Here is a 23233-nt window from a genome sequence, read left to right on the forward strand (position 1 = left end):
AGAGGGAGAGCTGCCTGAGCACTCTGTGATGTTTTATTTTCTAGCTTGATTGAGTGTATTCATATATGTATTATATGAAATATTTGTTTTAAAAAAAAAAAAAAAAAACAAAGAGTTCCTAACGGCAGCAAAATGAACGTTATACGCGCGATGCGATACACGCGTCGTCCGATGGGCAGCTGGGATTACACGGATCCGAAAGACCCACCGACTTCATCGCCTCTCTAAATAGGACCCTTCCATGGCTCTGATTTCGGTAACCGCAGCCGAGGGAGCGAGACAATGAGCAAGCGAAAGAGAAAGAGAAGCCTCTTGGTAAGTGCCTCCACTATCTTTCGCCATCTTTTTTTTCCCGTCTTTCTTGGGATACTCTTTCTTCTCTCTTTATGAGCTCGATAATGGCGCTTCCGAGGAACATGTTCTTGATTTTTCTTGATTTTTCTTTCTTGTTTTAGGGTTTACTCTTTGGTTCTTTAGCCTAGACCGTTTGTTTTTGGATGAATTACAGGGAATGTGGAATTCCTTCGGTTAGAATTGAACTTTTCATTTATCTCTCTAAGATCTTTGATCCTTTGCTAGTTTTATTTATTTCTCATGTTTTTGGTGCCGTTTCTCTTGTTGGTTAGTTCAGATCGTTTTGAATGTGAATGAGTTTCGGAGGATATCAAGGTATTTTTGATAAACATTAATCTTTTTGTGTTATTTTCCGAGATTCTTCAATCTCTCTCTCTCTCTCTCTCTCTCTCTCTCTCTCTCTCTCTCTCTCTTTTGTTGCTTCTCATGCTTGATTTGGGCGAGTTACGGTGGGCGACCGAATTATTTGAATCACAACCAAATATTCTGCTTATTGTCTTTCAAGATTTGCCATATTTATGAGCCGGTACGGTTAGTACATCTTGGAGCATGTATTTAGTTTGCCATATTTAGTTTGAATCCTATTTTTCATCACATGAACACTTTCACCTTCTCCGAGGCATCTGATATAGAAGGGATATAGAAGTCCTCCATTGTTAAGATAATAATAATAGAGGAACTAACGGATTTTTTTTTAAAACAAAAGTTAAAGAGTTTCCACACCGATATATCTGCGACTCTAAAACGTTGAATCGGAGCGAGATGAATAAGGAGCTCTTCTAATTCCTCGCTTTCATAGAGGCCCATCAAACTCAATCTTCCAGTCGCTCTTTCTCCAGCTCCTCTGTGAGGCCCACCGAAATGTTTGTTTCACTGCTTTTAGGTAGGGTTCTATGAGAAGAGAGGAGCAGTATCTCATCCTATCAAGTATCCTCCCAAAACCTTATGTTGTTGCCATTACGCAATCCGAATTCTGTACAAGTCCAAAATGGAAGAAAATCCTTTGAGCTATCCCTCCATAGATAAGATTGATTCCGAGTGGGATGTCTTGTTCTTATACCCAGCCTCTTTTTACGGTGGTATGTTGATTGGATCAAGTCTTTCTATCTCTCAGTCAACCCAGGTTTCAACTATTTCCGAGCCTATTTAGCTAAGAAAGAGCTATTCAGATTTCTAATGTCCTTGATCCCCAATCCTCCTTTTTTCTTTATATCTATACATTCGGCCAGCTCACTAGAGAATGAAACCCGCTGACCTTCTCGCTCTCTTTCCATAAGAAAGATCTTCGTAATTTATCAATCCTTTCCTCGCCCATACTGCTAGTTTGAACACAAATATTAAGTAGGTTGGTAAGGTAGGCAACACAGCATTTACTTTAAGTGAAACACCCTCCCAAAGATAGAAATTTTCCTTCCATGAAATCAATCTAGATTCCATTTTCAATGCCAACACTTCTTTGGAACCTCTTTGTTACAAAGAGGCATGCCAAGGTAAGTGAACCATTTAATGGTATTTGCAGAATCTTCACACATGTTCAAGCCATGGTATGCTGAATCGGCCCGTACCGGCTGGTTCGACCCGTACCGGACCGGTTTGGTACAACCGTGAAAAATAGTTCCGGCTCCGAAAGGGTCGAAACCGAGCGGTACCAGTTGTGTACCGGTGCGCACCGGTGCGCAAAGGTACAAACCTGTTATTGGTGCGAATCGGACTGGTTTGCGCCGATACGCGGGCGCGCGAGGCAGTATGCTTGCGTACCCGCACGCCTACTCATGGAAAAACGTGCCTGCAAAGGCACCCGCGCATGGAGAAACGCGACCGTGATTTGGGCAATGCGTCCCCCGCTTTGGGCAGCGCACCTACAAAGGCGCCCGCGCGGGTAAACGAGGAAGCGTGCCCGCGCGCGGGGGAAGCGAAACTCGCCCGCGTACGCGAGCGCGCTGGGAACTTTGCGGGTGCGCGCCCGTGCGCAGAAACTGTCTAAACTGGTTTGGTATCGGTTTTCACCAGTACGCCGATCAGTACTGGTTCGCCGTACCTTGGTTCAAGCAAATTATTGACCTTTTGTGAAAGTTAATACTAATCCTGACAGACTTTTAATAAGAAATGGTAGATCATCTTTTCTAAAATGTTTTATTTGGATGAAATGGATGCATTTGAAATATGTGTCTTTGTGGCAAGAGAAAGAAGAGCAGCCTCAAATATTAGAGCTGAATGGGATAATGCTATTGCTGCAATCTGTTGAGTGGTTTGGTTGGAGAGAAATACTTGAATTTTACTACAAAAGGAGTATTTAGCTATGATGGTGCTGGGAAATCTTAACTCGTTGATATTTGATTGGAGAAATAGTGTTGGAAAAGTTTAAGGGCATGTTTGGATATTCCTGCAAGAATGATGCCTATTGGCCTGCCTAGCCTACATTTTCTAAGAGCTCCCGTAAGCTCAGAAGGAAAAAAGATTCATGGAGGTCTTTTTTTTTCTTTTTACCACGGGTTGGAAAGTGTTGGGTTAGCATAGGTCATGCTCAAATAAACTTCCTAGTCCATGAATCCAACAGAAAAATTCAACCCAAATCCTCCCGAATTACTAAACAATCCTAAGTCTATTTGTTTACCTAGGGGTGAGGTGTGATAGGACCAGACTGGGATATATTTCCTGGTGGTTTTTTTTAATTGTATTTTCTTTTTTGAGAAATATCTCTTGGTGGCCTTGTGCAGATTTTCTAATTGGTTTAGGAAGGTTGTGTAGAAGTTGTTGCTTTGGGTCTTCTCTCTCCCTTCTTCGTCCTCTCTCCTTCTTTCTCCATTCTCATTTCATTTATCAATAAAATGTGAGATGATTTTATTCTCCATTTTGCTTTAAAAGATAAGTCATAAATATGTTAGTGAAAACAATGGGAAACTTGTTTAAGCTTTTACTATTGGTCTCTTAACTTTCTTTTTTTATAAAAAAATCTATACCTTATTGTTGCAACATACATGCGTTTATCTGCCACACAAGCAAAATGAGCAGCAAAGATGGAGCCCTGAGGAGATTGTGGACGGAACTTACGGCTAAAAACCTTTTTTCCCCATTCTTCTCTAGTCGTTTCTCATAGCTCTATAAGTAGGAAGTAGTAAGTATCTTGAATATTTATTTGGAGCAGAACATGCCTTAGCCATTCCATCCATACCTGTTTTTCCTTCTGTTTTTTTTCTTCTATTTTTTTAATTCAATGAAGGTGTTGGCTCAGCCTGGTGGTGATGTCTTTTGGTGGTCGTTAAGACCCAGACTTCAATCCAACTTTATCTCCGGTTTGGGTTTGGGTTGTACCTTTCACACAAAAGAATGATTCACCTTCTTTTGCAATGCCAACCATTAGGTGCAATAGCCACTTCAAGGCAGCTGGAAGAGATTTGAGTGCTTTGAGATATGTGCACTATATAATCCAACGGTAGATTTGTGAAAGAAGATGCGAAAGATACGACCCAAACCCTTCACGTATTGGGGCAGTTTTGGGGTATTAGAGAGGACTACATGTAGTATATGACAAATCACCAAAAATATATGCAAATTGAGATTTTCTTTATGATTGGATATCCAATTTGATGACCTGACCTGATTCGCTTGGTTGCTTAGATTAACATTAAGTTATTAAAGCTGGATTACCGGAATTTTGTGGTCATACAATTAGTCTCCTAACACGAGCCTAATATTTACTACTCGCGTCGGTTCTGCATGGCATACATTATTGATTAATTATAAGCCCGATTTCTCTAGAACTTCTATATAAAATTTAAATTATTATAGAGACACAGACAAGGGATACGAATACAAGCCTCATATAGTGCACCAAATGAGCAAACATCCATGTGTCATCTACTGTGCTACTTCACTGGAAATTTATAGTTCCCAGGGACTGAAATGACCCTCAACCCACCAGCCCAAAGTTGCAAAGATGACCATCTCATTCTTAACGTACTCTCTTGAGTTGGGGTTGTTTTGAACGAATTGAAAGCATGATTCTAAGTAAATGGAAGAAAAATGGTGCCGGTTGCTTTCTACTTTTCTTGAGATTTTTTAATCAGAGCTATTAAATTATTATATTTGTGTTCCTCTAGGTGCTGAATTTTTCCTCCTAAATTTGTTCAGAGTTGGTATTGTAACAACTAGCTCTCATGAAATTGGGAGTGGGGTTAACTTTAGGAAAAGAGTACCTGGTTGAGCCTATTATATATCAACGAACGGGAACCTATATTCAACTTGGTAGGAGAAACTTTGTCCAATAAACTCCAAAAGGATGGTAACTTTAGTGAACAGGGAATAGGAATCGAGGAAATGGTGGAAAAGGATAGCAAAGCAATGAACTTGAAAAAGTAGAGAGTACATTAGTTGGGCACTACTCGCGGTTACAATATTCTTTGGGTTGCAGCAAAGAAAATTCATTAATCATTCTCGGATGAACAATTAAACATGTGAACGACCAAGACTCACGAATTGCTCACAAACAAAACATGAATTACTTATGACCTACTGCTACCATTTCTCCGTGCATATACTACTTAGTACATATTTCTCTTTCTGTGATAAATAAAACCGGATGGCGTGTAGCCTCCCTTATCATCAAAAAGAAAAAAAAGACTTTCAACTATATGCGGTTCATGTTGATGTCCTTGGCAAGGTTTAATTAGTTTGGCGTGCCTAAGATTTCTGCATCTTGGGATGCGTGTATGATTGAAGGTAGCCATCTTGCAACTTTAATGCATCATGAATAACTTCTGTAACTAGTGAAAATTCTTATTTTTCTATCAATCATAAACCATTTCTTGTTGTTTCTCGCTTGTGTTTAGAGTGCTATATGTAATTATGATTTAGTTGACTATTTCACCATGTTCTCAATATATACATACACATAAAACTGTGAGGGATGACATTTTCTTCATTCTGTTTTTTAAATATTAGAATTTGTGCAGCCAATGGGTGCATGAGTGGATGATTTGTAGATTGGGTTTATTTAGCATTTCTTGGTAGAAAGAGGGCAAGAAAAATTGTAAGACGAAATATATCCTCATTGCAGCATAAGTTTTTTGAAATCCTTTTTTACCTAGAGGTGCAGAAGGTATGGAACTAGTTCCTACTCTTACCTAACATTAATTTGATCACCGTCGGCATCAGGATTTGGATTCATGTTTTTGACTCATTCCACTGATAGCTGGCTCAATTTGATTCCAAAAGAATTTAGACAAGCCCAATCCCAACTTAATTGAGTGTTTGCTCTTATTTGGAACTCACATCAAAGTAACGCAAACTTTTGCATGGATCAGAGTCTCAAGTCAGTTACAAAGACAGGGTGGATTCAAGTTTGCTCGACCCACTGGCATCTCTACTTCCTAATATGATCACGCGCATCTCTTTAAAGTGGCATGATTTTGAGTCTTTGCGGGACGTCCATACCATATTCTCAAGATGTTGAAAATTAAAAACCAGAATCAGATAGAAAGGTTGTGCGTGTTTTTTTTTTTTCGGGTGGCAGATGGAAAGTTGATAACGAAAGATGCTTTCTCCTTTGGCGGTCAATCGTACTTCTCCAAGACGGCGTGCAGGCCTTGGAACCACATGTTTCTTTCCTCTCCTTCCCTCGCAACCTTGTCCTTGGAAACATCGGTTCGCTCTGCGTGGGGCCTATTCACGGCCACTTGGTCAACGACAAATCCGTAAGTAGATCTGTCACCCGCATAATAGAATTGCAAAACTTTTCCGTCCTGAAGTAACACAAATATGATCCCGCTCATCCCTCCATTTTTCCCTTTATCCGCCGCACTACTAGCTAAGCCCCTGTACACGTGGACGGTAGATACTCATTTGATCTTGAATTGTTTAAATAGAAGGGGGTAATGGGGCCAGCGATTATTGGAACAGTCCCCTCGACCTTGTCCGTCTAATAATTTGACCTCTGAGGGAGGCGAACCATCCGTACCCCTTAGGCCATCTAGCCTTGAGCCTAGGCTTCCAACCAAACTCTTCTAGAATTTATAGAGCTTAGGTTTTGCTAGTTCAAGGATCCAAGTGAGGGCCAATAGTGCCTACGGCTCGTTTGGTTCGTGGGAAAAGAAGGGGGAAAAGTGTGGTCAATGAGAAAGTAATGAGATGCCTCTTGTTTGGTTGGAGTTTTCAAAGAAGAGAGATAAGAAAATTGTATTCTCATGGAAATATGATTCCTACATTTCATGAGAAAGTCTTTTCCATGAGAAACATGAAAAAGTTAGTTTTCCATGAGACGAGAATCATTTTATTTTTATTTTTTTTCAAAAAGGTCCTTCAGCATTAAAGAAGCATTAAAGAGACATTAAAGAGGCATTAAAGATCTAATTTTTATTAAGGGCATAACAGGAATTATACATAACATTTCCAAAAAAGTGGATGGCCAACCAAACATAAGCACTTTGGAAATTTGTCACTTTCACATGGTCAACCAAACATGCCAAAAGTACTTTTCTAGGCATCTTTTTTTTAGGAATTTGGTTCACAGGAATCATATGCTTATGAGGGAAAATGCTTTCCGCGAACCAAACGAGCCCGTAAGGCAAGAGTCAAGAACGAGCTTGCTTTCTTGCTTGCTTGTTTTTTGGAGGGATATATTTGTCGTGATAGCTAAGATGCAAATCATATAGAATATCACATTTTAAACACGTATCCTTCATTACTTAACCATTCTCGAGCCTATAGACTATTTTGTATGATAGTATCTTTTCTTGAATTAACTTAAGTGCATTATGCAATTGATTTAGAGCTGCTTTTTTTTAGATTTTTTTGACCAAAATAGTCGCTCTTTAATTATTTTAGTGGTTCATTAGCGGAACACAATTTAATTGGACTTCTATAGATATGAGTCCTTTTTTTTTTTTGTTGATAAAAAATCGTTGTCTCAGAAACATTTAAGAGATCTCATGCAGATCTGTAAAGAAGAGATTTCATGCAGGTCTGTAAATTGACGTATGGATACATCTAAAATATCCACGGCAAATATAATGGTATCTCTAACGTGGGCCCTACATTGCACCATAATAAGATCTTACCATATCAATGCCTGGTCCGGTAGATGAACAGGACCCCACATGCACGAGCACGAGCACGAGCAAAGCATTTAAGCTGTTTTTCATCCTAATTCCAACTCCTTCGGGCCAATAAAACAGTCCCCCACCACCTCCACTATGCCATCACCAACTCACAAAGAAAAGAAAAAATCAGAAAGGTGGTGAGGAGGCCGCCTCAACCGCAACCGCGCCCCCCTCCAAGCCCTCCAACCCTGGCCACCATGTGCCGATTCCTGTCCGCCGTGAGCCAAAGCCTGCTTGGGCTGAAAACGAGTGCTCGCGTCGCCGATGAGAGCTCCCTCGAGGGAGTCGACCAGGGCCACGGTCACGGGGGTCGGTATAGCCTTTCAACCATGCTCGAAATCGTGCGGAAAGCGCTGGAACTCGTCCCCTGCATGATGGGTCGGACCGATGACGGGCCTGAGCTTGGCGTGGTCTCTGACATGAACGAACTCATGGTACGTGACGGCATGCGCTACGCTATTTTTGTTTAGTATCCTGCCTAAGATGGTTGATGGCTTTGGGAAAATATATAATTGGAAGCAAGATCATATATATGTATAGTACCAGCTTGTACGTTCTCTAGGTATTATCTTTGGTGGATGGTTGTTTACATATATATTAGAATGTTTTGGGGTATGGTTAGCCTGAAAAACATGAGTTTTTGTTTTAGTAAAAGATGGATTTATCGAGAAAACCTATAAGTTTCCATTCATTTTGTTTGGCATTCGTGCATGAAAACACTTATAGAATCCTTGATGCCCCTTTCGTTATAGATTTTACGGAGGTTCTATCAATGGATATGGATCTACAAGAAAAAGGGGAGGGCTTAAAATATTTTACTCTTTTTAAATATAAAAATAATCAGCTTTTTTTTGGAGTAAGTCAATAATCAGCTTTTAAAAGACATGAGTGTTATGTTTTATGTGGCAATTTGTTTGGTGTAATTTTCCAGACATAGAAAGTATGTGGATAGTGGCATGCGCTATAGATCAGGACTTGGACAATACAAAGTCATGGTCGGGGGAGGCCTTCCAATCTCACCATATTTTTGAACAGTAGCGTGATTTTTTTAAGTAAAAACAAATCCCAATAACAACTTGCCGATTTGCCCGTGCCTTCAATCATATTCCTTTATATTTTGTGGTCACAGGGGAGTAGGGAGATAAAGACTATCTGGTGGCTTCTCTTAATCAATATATTCTTTTAGTTCTTTTTAAATTCTCTTTCTTTTCCACCATCTCCGAAGGAAGAAGGGGGATTGTGAATCCTGGCTTGCCGATTGGAACCATGTGGCTGTGGATAACATTTTATTGGCTGTAGGCGTCTGAAGCTAAATAAGACTTAAAGGTTTTCAAAGGGTGGTATCTTGGCTAGAGAAGGAAACATGGAAATCATTGAATTGCGATCTCAAGAATTTATAGTTGACATATGTAATTGCCTCTTGTTTGTACTGTTGGACAATCTATTAGCTAAAACGTTATAATTTTTTTACCCAATTTTATTGTTTTATCTTTAGTATTTAATTAATTGTTTTTTGCACATACTAAATAACTAAATTAAGTTTTAATGTTATCTGGTTCGAGGCACGTTATGAAAAGCACTTCTTTTAAAGAAGAATTCATTCTGCCCAGATGCAAATAGTTGATAGTGGTTTACTTCCAAGATACAACAAATTATTTCGTGTTCTTCTTGAAGTGTACTCTGAAAAAAGAGAATCAAATTCAAATCCGAACTAACTAGATCCAAATGCATTAAAAATTAGCAAATATGATCAAATCAATCTATTTCAATTTTCTTATATGTGGACACAATCTTCTTTTCAAATGCTTAATAGGTATATTTGAGTTCACTCACTTAGTATTTTCACTTCTCTTCTCTAATTTTTGGTATTATTTAGATAGAAGGAGATGTTATTATGATGGATAGAAAGTACGATCCCTATCCTATTTATAAATGTGAAAGGGTGAAATGTGAAATGATGAGTATAAATTAGATGCTTAAGCATCTTTTCGCTGAGTGCATCTCTTCACACAATCTATCCATTCATCAAAGGTTGTCTCTTGGGATCACCATTAGATCAGATGCATCTTTTCGTGAGGATCCATCTCTTCATTTACAGAAGTCTCCTGAAGAGATAAGTGTCTATTTGCGAAGCATCCATTTGGGATATCTTGTGAGAAACAATTAGTGATGTATTCTTAGAATTCTCATAAAATTTTAAGTGAGGAAAGAGAAATAAAGATAAAAAACTAAATCTTATCTATTAGGAAAATTAAGTTTTTTGGGAGTCTAAGATAAGTTTTTATATTTAACTAGGTTTATGTTTGATGGATGCTCCAGACCCTGACGAGCCTGGAAGCTGAACCCATGCTATTTGATGTCTCTGAACCATATCCTATGCACGACAGCCACCACGTCGGAACCGTGGGGAGCGGAGGGCAGTTCGGCGACGAGGCAAGCACGTGGAAAGGAAGAGGGTCGCGATGGGAGCGGAAGGAAGAATAATTCGGTTGCCGTGACAAGGAGGAAGTAGAAGATGCTCGAAACTGGGAGCGGAAGCAATGCACGTAGACTTGGCACAAAGCCGTGGACGTGGGAAGCGGTTCGACGCCATGCACGCAGGTTCCGCACGACGTCATGGACGTGAGACGAGGAGAGGAGATGTATTCTGAAGCATGGGGGGGCATGGACGAGGGAGTGGATGAGTGATGGCGAGGAGTTGATAAGTGATGGCCCGGGTCTCTCATGGGGAGGGGGAAGAAGTATTTAATGGAGTGAACTCTCTTGGGATTGGGGGACGTAAAGTAGAGCATTTACCTTGCATGGGTTTTCTCTCACCCAAAGAGAGTTATTTCATTTGAATGTACAGTGGTTCGCTTTCACTGCTGTAGTTTACCAATTCTTTTTCTTCTTTCGTTCGACTCTATCTCTGGTTGGGATCTATCAACTGGTATTAGAGCCATGATGAACAAGGAGAGGATCGAGCGAATGAAAGCTGAGCTAAGCACCCTACAGGAGGAGTTGCGTGGCTTGGAGAAATGGGTGGATGGGCGGCTCACGAAGGTCTTGGAGGCTATCCAACATCTCCAGATCACCGTGCAGCCACAACCGTCGTTCGAGCAGCCGTCACGACTACCAACTGCACCAGGGGGTAGGACTCGGGCGACTGGAGGAGTTCTTGGGGGCCAACGTCATCCAAGAATGGACTTTCCACGGTTCATCGAGGATGATCCCATTGTTTGGCTGGATCGTGCTGAGTAGTATTTCGAAAGCCAAGGAGTCTTGGCCAATCGACAGATAACCACCGCCTCATTCTATCTGGATGAGGAAGCCAGCCACTGGTGGCAGTGGTTACGACAGACATACCACGATGAAGGAGCACTCATTACTTGGAAGGTGTTCGAGCAAGAATTGTTAGCCCGGTTCGGCCCCAACGAGTATGTAAACTTCAACAAAAAGCTTTTCCATATTCAACAACAAAGCTCGGTGAGGGAGGAACAATAGGAGTTTGAGAAGTTTGCTAACCGAGTCCGGGGCTGGATACAGGACGCGCTCCTTGGCACTTTCGTTGGAGGACTCAAGAAAGAGATCGCGAAGGAGGTACGCATGAGACGATCCCATTTCTTGTGAGAAGCAATTACAATTGCTCGAATGTGGGAGGAGAGGCTGGAGGAAAAACGAAAAGCAGCCCATAGCGGTGGACTTCTGAACCCGTCTACTCCTGCATTGCAGCTTTCCGCTCCAACACCGATCCGACACATATCATGGGAGGATATGCAGCAACAACGGGAATGAGGACTCTGCTTCAAATGCAACGAGAAGTTCACTCCAGGGCATCCGTGCAAGACTCCACAAACCTGTCTGATAGAAGCATATCGCGTGGAGGATGTAGAAGGACCCAGCAGGGGCGAAGTCGACCATCATGGCAATGGAGCCAGCAGCCATCAAAGATTATCGTTGGAAAGCAAACCTTATGGACAAGATTTTGGCTGAAGGAGGGAGGGATGATGGGTGCTTCGACCCTGATGAGCCCGAAAGCCGAACCTACGCTATCTGATGTCTCTAAACCATATCCCATGCACAACAGCTGCCACGTCAGAACCGTGGGGAGCAGAGGGTAGTTCAGCGATGAGGCAAGCACGTGGAAAGGAAGATGGGAGCAGGAGGAAGAATAGTTTGGTTGCCGCGATGACGGAGAAAGCAGGAGACACTCGGAACTGGGAACAGAAGCCATGCACGCAGACTTGGCACAAAGCCGTGAACGTGGAAAGCGGTTTGACGCCATGTATGCAGGTTTGGCACGACGTCGTGGACGTGGGACGAGGAGAGGAGATGGATTCCGAAGCACGGGGGGGCGTGGACGAGGGAGTGGATGAGTGATGGCGAGGAGTTGATAAGTGATGGCCCGGATCTCTCATGGGGACGGGGAGGAAGTATTTAATGGAGTGAACTATCTTGGGATTGGGGGACATGAAGTAGAGCATTTACCTTGCATGGGTTTTCTCTCACCCAAAGAGAGTTATTTCATTTGAATGTACAATGGTTCGCTTTCACCACTGTAATCTACCAATTCTTTCTCTTCTTCCGTTCGACTCCATCTCTGGTTGGGACCTATCAATGTTTGGATAAATATCCCATGTGAAATTCTAAAATCTAAAAATTTTGAATTAAATATTTTTTAATAAACCAACAATCCCCCACATGATTCAAAATTTTGAAAATCATATAACACATACAAAATGCATCTGAATTAAGAATACTATGCAATAGGTAAATGTACCTTGTGGGTTTGAATCTTTGCTTTTGTCGGACCTATTCAGGTTAACACTTTTCGACCTTGCTTTAGTATTTTGGTTTCATGAGTGCTCAGGAGATAGCCCATCCCATAGGTTGCAGCCCCACAACTATACTCATGTAGGTGAGTCCTTCAAGGATGTTTGCAACGGATGGACACGCAACACAATTAGCTATGGACCTATTAAGGATAATTATCCTTCCTCATACCGTTGTAATAAAAAGCGCTTTTACCAGAATGGGACTATCAAATAATTATATCCGAATTAAATAGTCCTTCTATCATCCTAAAATAACTTGTTAGTACTTATTGAACCTTTTTTTGGGATCTCTAGTCAGTAAGGTTGGGTTGCCATTGTTGGATGATCAATTAGTGGATTTCAGTCCCATTTTCTTCGTTAATTCTATAACTTGCCTTCTCGTAAGTTCGTTAGTTAGTGGATCTACAATACTCTTAGCAGATCTTATATAGTTCAATACTATTACTCCATATTTTTTGGGGTACCTTAATATCTTTAGTCTCAAGCGTATGTGCCTCTTAGGTTCATTGGAGTATTTTTGTTTAGCTTTAGCTATAGCCGCTTGATTATCACAATGTATGGATACAACAAGAATTGGCTTTTGCATAAGAGGAATATTTGTTGATAGACTTTTAAACTATTCTACATGTTGACCAGTACTATTAAATGCAATCATCTTACCTTCCATAGGGGATCTTGAGATACAAGTTTGCTTGACTGATTTCCAAGCTATAGCATCTCTACCGAGTGTAAATACATATCCAGTAGTGGACTTTGAGTTCTTTGAATCAGCTATTCAATTTGCATTACTGTATCCTTCTAATATAATGGGATAACCAATATAATGAATATTATAAAATAAAGTGCTTTTTAAATATCTAGGCACTCTATCAAGTGCTTTCCAGTATTGTGCATTAGGAGAACTAGTAAATCTATTAAGTGTTCATACAACATGAGCAATATCTGGTCTAATGCAAATTCATAACATACATCCATGAACCAATAATTTGTGAGTACTTTAATTGTGCCATTCGCTTACCCCTATTTTTACTCAATTTTACACTATTGTCATGAGGTCTACTCAAGTGTTTATAATTAAACTTATCAATTTTTTTTAACATTTTCTCTATAGCGTATGATTGTCTAAAACTTTGTGGTGATCTTATCAATTTAATTCTTAAGATTACATCAACTGAACCTAGATCCTTCATATCAAAATTACTAGATAAGAAAGATTTACTATCATTAATGATTTTTATGTTGGCTCCAAAAGTTAAAATATCATCAACATGGAGAAGGATAATAACATATGAACCATAATTTACCTTAGTATAGACATATTTATCAGCCCCACTTATAGAGAAGCCATAAGGTTGAACTATTGGATCAAACTTCTCATGCCACTGTTTTGGTGCTTGTTTTAGCCCACACAAGGATTTAAGTAGTTTATACACTTTATGTTCTTGTCTAGACACTATAAAGCCTTCTGGTTATTTTATATAGATTTTTTCTTTAAGATCACCATTAAGGAATGCTGTTTTGACATCCATTTGGTGAAATTCAAGTTTAAAAATAGAAGCTAAAGCAATTAAACTCCTAATAGATGTAATTTTAGTAACTGGCGAATAGGTATCAAAATAATCAAAACCTTTTCTTTGGGTAAAACCTTTAGTAACTAATCTTGCTTTAAACTTACTTACCGATCCATCTGTCCTTAATTTGTTTCTAAATATCCATTTATAGCTGATAGGTTTGCATCCTTCAAGTAGATCAACAAAAACCCAAGTTCCATTATTTATTAAAGATTCTATTTTATTGTTAATAGCTTCTTTTCAAAATATAGAGTCTACTAAATTAACTGCATCACTATAACACTTAGAATCATTTTCTACCAAATAGATGTAAAAATTATTTTCATAATTCTTTTCAATTCTTTTTCTTTTTCTTTTAATAGGTTCTTCTAAATATGAAGAATTAGTATTTTCACTAATATCATCTATATTAGAATTGCTACCAGAAAGGTAGGTTAGAAAAATTAAAAGATTTATTAACTTTATCTTTAAAAGGCATAATATTTTCAAAGAAAATATATTTATGGACTCCATTACAGTATTTACATCAATTCTATGAATTTCTGATTTTAGGATCATAGTTCTATAAACAGGACTATTTTGAAAATATCCTATAAATACTCCACCTATGGTTTTAGGATCTAATTTTCTCTTCTTAGTTTTGGGAATTTGAACCTTGGCTAAGCACCCTCAATTTAAGATAATTTAAATTAAGTTTTCTATCTTTTCTCGTTTTATAAGGTATAAGGTTAGACACTTTATGGAGAATTCTACTAAGAATATAATATCCAGATAGAAGAGCTTCCCTCCACAAAATAAAAGATACGCCAGAATTAGTAATAGTAAATTAACCATATCAATTAAAGTTATATTTTTTCTTTCAGCTACTTCATTAGATTGGGGTAAATAAGGTGGTATAATTTCCTGGACAATAACATTGATTTCAAAAACTATTAAGCTCATTTAAGGTACATTCTTCTCCTCTATCTAATCTAAGAATTTTAATTTTCTTATTAAGTTGATTTTCAACTTCACTCTCATAAATCATAAATTTATTTAAAGCTTCATCTTTTGTTCTAATAAGAAACACATAACAATATTTAGAGAAATCATCTATGTAAGCAATAAAGTATCTTTTTCTATTTCTAGTTAAAATGTTTAAGTCACAAACATCACTATGTGTTAATTCTAAAAGTTCAATTTCTCTATATACTGTTTTAAATGGTTTTCTTGGTTCCTTAGATTATACACATATCTCACATTTTTCATTTGCATTTATATCATATTTAGGAACTAAATTTAAATTCTTCATTCTCCTAATAGTATTATAGTTTACATGATCAAGTCTACCATGGTCCATGACACAAATTAAAAAATATAATATTATAAAAAAAGAATAACTAATTTGATTGCTTTCAACTTTTGTGACATTTAATTTGAATAGACCATCAAATACATAACTCTTTCCAATAAAATTACTATTTTTGCTTACAACTACTTTATTTGACTCAAAGATTGTTTTATAGCTATTCCTTATGAGCAAAGAACTACTAATGAGATTCTTTCTAATGAGATTCTTTCTAACTTTTAGTACATGCTGCACGTTGTAAAGAGCAAGAGTCTTGTGAGACGTTAATATCAAATTTACTCTTCCTTCACCTCTAACATTTGCAGCAATAGAATTCCCCATCTTCATGGTGTTTCCATCGGAGACCTAATAAGTGGAGAATAGGAATTTATCAACACAAACATATACATCGGCACCAATATCAATCCACCAATCAGTGGACTGATGTGCCAAATTTATCTCAAGGTTTAGTTATTGAAACCAAATTTTCATTGGCTTCAAGTGTATTGGATCCGGCGGCCACCATATTTGTCTGTAGGCTGTTCTGATCTTTCTAACTCTTGAGGAGCTTAGTCATCTGATAGCGGTAATTTCTTGCAAAGTGCTCGGGTTTACCACAAATATAACATCTTTTACTTGTATTTTTATTTTTGTTAACTTTTGATTGAGGCTTAAGTTTATTATATTTTTCTTTTCTAAATTTTTTATTTTTGTCTCCCGACAAATTTACCTTATATTGAAAATCATTGGACAATTTATTCTTTTCTCTATTTTTTTTATTTGAAGTGAAATAATTAAATCATTCATAGTTGACAAATATCTTTTATGTTTTAATGATAAAGGCAAAAGATTTTCACTTAGGAGGTTGGAATTTGTCATCAAGATTGATTACTTTTTGGGTCATATCAAGAACCAAAGCTTGTAGCTGTATTGAGTTGAGGCACTTCGGTTGATGGATGGCGGCTGGCTTTGGAGGCTCCATGTTCACCCTCGGGTCGCTTTATTTTTATGAAAGGTAGCGTGGGGCTGCCACCGAACCAAGAGGGTTCTGAGTAGATGAGGTGTGAGGCTCCACTCTACTTGTGACTGGTGTCATGACGAAGAGGAGACCATTGAGCGCGTGTTATTCAGTCTCCGATCCTAGAGCGGCCCAAGTGCGACAGCTGGCTGGCAACTGGGGTTTCTTGCAGTCTCCAATCATAGTTACAACTTTTCTTGCTTACCTGAAGGAGTCCATCAATAGACCGATCATTGGCTCTGGGGGAGTCAATGCTACCTATGTTGTTTATCATACTTGGTTGGACAGGAATGCTAGAATTTTTGAGAGATAGAGGCAAAGTTTGAGGGTCGTGGTCGTTAGAATGATTATTCATGCAAACGAGTTTACTTAGGCTTAGACTGTCGAAGGATTTGAGATTGCAAGGGACATCTAGAGGGGCCCACTCAGCTTTAGGAGCGACTCGGATAATTCTCGTCTTCTGGGAGCCTCCATTTCTGAGTTTTCTCGAGGTGAACTTCGATGGGAGTATGCTTGATGATGAAGGTCGAGGAGGTACGGGTTTGTGATTAGAGATGCTGATTCCAGACTAATCGCAGCAGGGGGGAGCCGACTCTATGATATTTCTATTCTTGAAGCCGAGCTCAGAGCTGCTTGGGAAGGGATCACCCATGCGCGGGTCAGATTGGGATAGAGCGCATCCATCTGGAAGGAGACTTGGCAACTGTAATTAGGTGGGTCCAGGGCTACATTAGAGACATGATGAGCACTCGCTACTACTGCTAGCGAGATTTAGATACATTGAAAATCAGCAAATTTGATTGAAGCAATCTCTCTCAATTCTTTTATATATAAGCACAATTCTCTTCTCAAATGCTTAATCTGTGCATTTGAGTTCACTCACTTAGTGCTCTCAATTCTCTTCTTTAATTTTCGTATTATTCAGATGGAAAGGGGATGTTGTGGGGATGTTATTCTAATGGATGAAAAGTACAATCTCTTTTCTATGTATGGATATGAAAGGGTGAGTATGATTAGATACTAAAACATCCTTTCGTTAATCCATTTCTTTACATAATCCATCCATTCATCAAGGATTGTGTCTCTTAGGATCACCATCAGATCATATGCATCTTTTCATGGGAATGCATCTCTTCATTTTCGAAGTCCCATGAAGAGATAAGAGTCCATTTGCGAAGCATTCGTTCGGATGTCTTGTGAGAAGAGAAAGCATCGATATTAAGTAAGAAACAATTAGAGACGTGTTCATAAAATTTCCCTAGAATTTTACAGGAGGAAAGAGAAGTATATATTTAGAAAACAAGTTATTTGAGAGTCTAAGATAAATTTTATATTTAACTAGATTTATGTTTGGATAAATATCCAATATAAAATTTTAAAATCTCAAAATTTTTAATTAAATATTTTATTAATAAACTAATAAGTCCCTCAGGGAATCCAAGATGGCGATTCCCCTCCACCCTTGCTCCATTAACACATGTGGCTTCTGACTGGGTCTGGATCATTTCTGATAATTGGTCTTGCCTTTGCTGACTCTTGGCTTGGCCCAATTAACAAGCGACTTGGGACGGGTCATGCGTCGATCATCACTCAGTTCAATAGTCTTGCATGGAGGTTGGACATGGGAAATGTTTATCCTGTTCCCATTTTGGGGCAGGATATATTCACCCATGTTCTTACCCGGCTTTTTTTCCATTTAAGGCAATAGCAACCTATGAAGTTTCTAAGTTGCCAAATAGAGTGCCTTGCTAGCTAGTTTTTTACCCCCCCGGTAAAATAGATTTTATTATATCAATCTAGAATACATACATCCATGAGCAGCAGAAAATAAAATATATGAACATTCAGAAGGAATATCTATCCCAGCCATTTAGCCGGAGCTAGTTCAATCTCCACAAATGAAATTTGTGTGTAAATTTTAGTTACTGCAAGCAATTTGCTTCTGAGCTAACTCAATACTGACAAAATGAAGTCCGTATCAATCAATTTTTTTTTTTTTTTGTGCTTTGATAAAACATATCTCCTTATCATCTATCCCACACTCCATTCTCTTCTTCTTTCCCGTGGCAATGTCAGCTGGAGCAGCTACTATCTCCATCCTCTTATGGATGACTGGGGATCCAACGAGGATGCTATGTCATGACTAGGCCTTCACCTTGTAATACCACATAATTCCTCCACCTTAGACAACTCCAACTCCCTGAACCCTAGCTCCTCTTAAAAGCCTTGGAATCCGATGCCTAGGGCTAACTAAATGTACATGGAGCCAAGAAAAACTTAATGCTATGGGTACTTGTATTAATCTATTTTGGTAAGTAGAGGGTGAGCAAAACAGAAAGGTACATGCAATATATATATATATATATATATATATATATATATATATATATATATATATATATATATATATATATATATATGCATCCCTATATATTATAAATGCGCAATTCGTGCATCAGTATAGGCGATATATGCATATCAGTCTCATATAAAACTTACCATAATTTCCATCTCTTCTCCTCCTACTTTGATCATCTTATATTTTTGCCCCACATTATCGATCTACCTCTATTGAGTCTCGAGCCATAAGAACACTACTTGCCTCTCCCTTTTCCACTTCCACCACTTTGGCTCCTTTGTAAACATGGCCACCTTCCTTCCCAACTTTCTCTCTAGTGGTGGCTCATTGTTTAACCTAGCTCCTTATTCTCTACATAAAATGTCGTCCTTGCCTATGATCCCCACCTCAATATCACCAAACACGGCAGCTCTTTTCTGTAACAGCCTCTCATATCTCACGAAACTTGCTTTCAGTCTATTTGAGCATAAACATTAACACCATAAATATTTTAGCTGCATATTTAGGAAAAATGTCTGAAATAGTTTTAGAGAGGGTAATATGGTTATTAAGGCTGGCAAAAGGTCGGGTTGACCCATGACCTGATCCGATCCGATCTGTTTTGGAGGACTCGTGGGGTCTGGTCGGATCCTAAAATTAGACATGTTCTATTTTTCAGGTCGGATTTGGATTTGCTGAATTCAGATCTGACCTAATCCAACTTATTTGAAATTTTTAATAGAACCACCTAAGAGAGAAAGATCTGTAGGACCTAAAATAATATAGAGCCAAAATAGTATGGAACCAAGAGAAGGCAAAAAGAGAACTGTATAAGGCTGCGCCAAGAAGAGCTAGAAATTACATAGGGTTCATGTCTCCAGAGTCAAAAACATTCAATGGTTATCAACCTAGTAAGATTGCCTGAGAATTGTTAGATTGTAAACTAAATCTCTTGTGCAGATTGTCTAAACAAGAAGATTTATATAGAGACAGAATGGACCAAGGCCTGCACTATGGAGACAAGGTTTATTTCTGTTTTTCCGACAGAAGAAGCATTCTAACTATCAAAGAAAAAAATAAATAAGTTCATTTACTGTAGACGGAAGGCAAATTGTAGACAAAAGGCAAGTAAAGTTCTACGTCCAAATAAGTGAGATTTCTTCAAAAAACGAGCCCACAAAGTTGCCAGACCAAACCAAACATATTACTTAACCTGAAGGCTAGAGATTGACCCAAAAAATAAAGAAACTTTCGTGTATCACGACTTCATTTTCTTAAAAATGCCACAAATATTTAGTATTACTATTGTTGTTTCTTGAAATTTTATGGCATCGGTACCTCAGCCATGTAAAACAATCCAGGGAATGCAGTCATTAACCGATCAAATAAAAAAAATTCAATGCATGAGGCAAAAAAACTCAATTTTCCATATGTACGGTACAAATGAATGTCAAAAGAGCACATAAAACTGCAAAGCTTACTAATTATTAAATTTTTATTTTAAAATACTAAAAATTCAACTTTTGAATTTCATGACAGACTCGGTTCTAGACTCGGATCTGAAGCAGATCTATAATTTTTTTTGATTGGGTCTGAATTATACGTAGATCCGATTTGACTCGAATGATCCGAAAAAATGTAGTGGTGGATCCGATCCGATCTAACTCAATAGAAATATTAGGTTGGGTCTGAATTCAAAATTAGAATTTGAACAAGAAATTGTGTTGGGTCGGAGTCACTTATGTCCGATGGTAAAAATAAAAAATAAAAAACTAATTTTTTATTGTAAAATTAATTATGAAGTAGAATTTTTGGAAAAAATATTAAAATAATCTTCTATCAGATCAGAAAATCTGACAGCTTTTTTTTACCATCATGTACATTCCACGTGCCAGTATTCACGCAGCACACAACGCAGCGCCACGCGTTGATCGGACGCTAAGGGAGCTCTCAGACGAACCCTGTTTTTCTCCGCCCCCGCGGCAGCACGGCGGAAGCCCCCCTCCCGCGACACCTCTCTCTCTCTCTCTCTCTCTCTCTCTCTCTCTCTCTCTCTATATATATATATATATATATATATCTCTGTGTACCCAAATGAAATGAAAAGAATCCCTAAAATTTCTCTTCCTCTCCCCGTCCTTGCCATTTCTGTCGGCATGAAATTTTAGGGCTCCTCCCTCCGTCGCCGTGATCGCGTCCCTTCCGGCGATGTCCTCCATCGGCTCCGGCGAGCTCTACGCCGCCATCGCCCGCCTCCGCCAGCGCTTCGACCAGCACCGCAAGCGCAAGCTGGACGACTATGCTCCCCTCTCCTCCCCATCCGCCGCCGCCGCGGACTCCGACTCCGACGAAGACCAGGATTCCTTCCCCCTACTAAAGATGCACAAGCTCGGCTCCTCCTCCTCATCCTGCGCCGCCGGAGACGATCATCCCTCTCAGCTTAGGCCTTACCCTTCCTCTTCCTCCTCCTCGACCCTTCATTTCTTCGTTCGGTTGATGTCCCGGAACACGGTCGTGATCCACGCCCGCCCGGACGACACTGTCGACTCCGTGATCGACCAGCTCCAATCCATCACCGGCATCCCCACCTCGGAGCAGCGTCTTCTGTACCGCGGCCGCCAGCTCCAGGGCGAGGCCACCCTCGCCGCCTGCGCCGTCGAGAACGATGCCAGCCTCCAGCTCACCGGCCGCCTCCGCAGCACCAAGTACCCCAGGGCCTGGCAGATCGCTGACGACCTCATCGCCTCCATCTGCTCTCTCGACTCCATCGGCAACGACCGCGTCCACGGCACCAGGACCAACGTCGAGGGCCTCATCAAGCGCTTCCTCGTCCTCACCTGCAACATCTTCGAATCCAACCGCGAGGAGGCGGCCGCCCACCTCGAGGTTTTCACCTTGTCCGGCGCCCCCTCCGCGCTCGTCAAGCTTTACCTCTCTCCGGTCCACGACAACCGCCTCGTCGCCACCAACGCCATCAAGATCTTCCTCCATCCCAACCCCGACTTCCTCCCGGAGGACATCCATGTGCAGTGCGCCCCGATCGTTCTCAAGTTCTGCAAGATCCTCTCCGGAACGGTCGGCAAGAAGGACCCGCAGTACACCCAGTGCCGAAGCGCGCTGGCCTCGCTTCTGGAGGCAGCAGGGGGCGCGAGGTACTTGACCCATATGAAGCCCCTCGATATAATCCTCGATCTGCTTGGTTTCATCAGCGAGCTCACTAAGTTGGTTCTCTCGGAGCTGTCGGGTTTCATGCTCAACGAGCAGCCTGGTCTCGACGATCTCTCCAATTTCCTAGCTGCCATGCGCTGGGCGATCCAGGACTGGATGGGCATGGAAGGGCCGATTGCGAGGCATTTGTATAACAGCAAGCACCCGGAGTACGAGGATTGGATTGGTTCGCTGCATCATCTGTTCATAGAGCTCCTGAAGATGGTCGACCAGGGCCTGAAGAGGGTGGAGGACTGTATAAACCAGGAAGGGCTGGAGAAGTGCGAGTCCTTTCTGACCATGTGGCCCGACATCGTCGCTGTTCTGTCCATAGCAAATGTCTTTGCCAAGATGTTTGAGGATGCCCAGCAATTGCTCCATGCGCTTCTTTTGGTGCGGCGAGTTCCAGTGAACTTTCTGCTTAAACATGCTAAGAGGAGCGATAAGCTTCGCTGGTTTCTCAAGTATAAGGATGTGACTGATTTTGAGGCGAGGAGGAATTTGGTGCTGATGCTGCTCCCTGAATGGAAGGATGAGGACGATCTGCATGAAATGCTTATTGACAGGTCGCAGTTGCTGGCTGAATCTTTCGAGTACATCAACCAAGCAGATCCCATGGCACTGCATGGCGGGCTTTTCCTGGAATTCAAGAACGAGGAGGCTACAGGCCCTGGTGTTCTGAGAGAGTGGTTTTGTTTATTATGCCAAGCAATTTTCAATCCACAGAATGTCCTATTCTTGCCATGCCCCAATGATCGTCGACGATTCTTTCCAAATCCTGGTTAGTTCATGCCTCTCGTGCACTCCTTTATTTCCATATTAGTGTGCTGTGTTCTCATATTGGCAACAGCATTTAGTGCTGTCACAATTTTAGAAGACCTGCTAACTTGGGCTCTGCAATAATGTTTTCGCATCATGTTTGGGTATTGAGAATGGGATTCATTCATGAATCAGTATTGAACATCACTTGGTTGGTACTGCCAATCAACTTGCTACATCTTCTTTGATATTGGATTTCTACTTCTTGAATTGTTATTTCCTTTCTAAGATATCTCCTTACATCTATTAGATTCTTGAAGTTATTTTATTTTTGGATTGAATGGGCATCTAAGCATCCACTAGGCACAAACCTAGCACCTAGGTGTTATGCAGCCTCTTGGTACCCATTTGCCACCTAGTCTTTCAAAGCGTTGAGGGTTGTTGATCATCAATCTACCAATTATGTAATAATGATTTCTTTTAGAAGTGATTTAGGTAGAATTATTCTAATGAATAAATATTCTCAAAATCTAGAACAGATGCATTAATTTTAGTCCGGGAGGTTTGATAGAAGTTAACAAGTTGCAAGTTCGGATCCTCTGCGGTGCATGTTTTGCATCGCAAAGAGCTGTATAATCTTTGATGGCCACCGCATCATCTAACCGTGAGATGGATAACTGTCAAACAAGGCTTGATGGATCCTATCAAGTTGCATGCCATACATGTCGTATCGCCTTTGAATATTTGA

General features: G+C 40.1%; 1 protein-coding gene across 1 annotated transcript in view; it reads left to right on the forward strand.

Annotated features, from left to right (window-relative positions):
* The first annotated feature begins 260 nt into the window (after nucleotides 1–260).
* The window catches only part of LOC103713564 (E3 ubiquitin-protein ligase UPL5-like), a 35885-nt gene continuing 12912 nt past the window's right edge, over nucleotides 261–23233 (forward strand). Inside the window, exons 1-2 of the mRNA XM_008800543.6 lie at nucleotides 261–315; nucleotides 20415–22507. Coding sequence (XP_008798765.1) covers nucleotides 20728–22507 — 1780 coding nt within the window. The 5' untranslated portion in view covers nucleotides 261–315; nucleotides 20415–20727. The remainder of the gene's footprint in view (nucleotides 316–20414; nucleotides 22508–23233) is intronic.

This window comes from Phoenix dactylifera, chromosome 2, assembly GCF_051530095.1.
Source record: "Phoenix dactylifera cultivar Ajwa chromosome 2, Ajwa_hap1_PhDact_Kaust_v1.1, whole genome shotgun sequence".
NCBI classification, from domain to species: domain Eukaryota; kingdom Viridiplantae; phylum Streptophyta; class Magnoliopsida; order Arecales; family Arecaceae; genus Phoenix; species Phoenix dactylifera.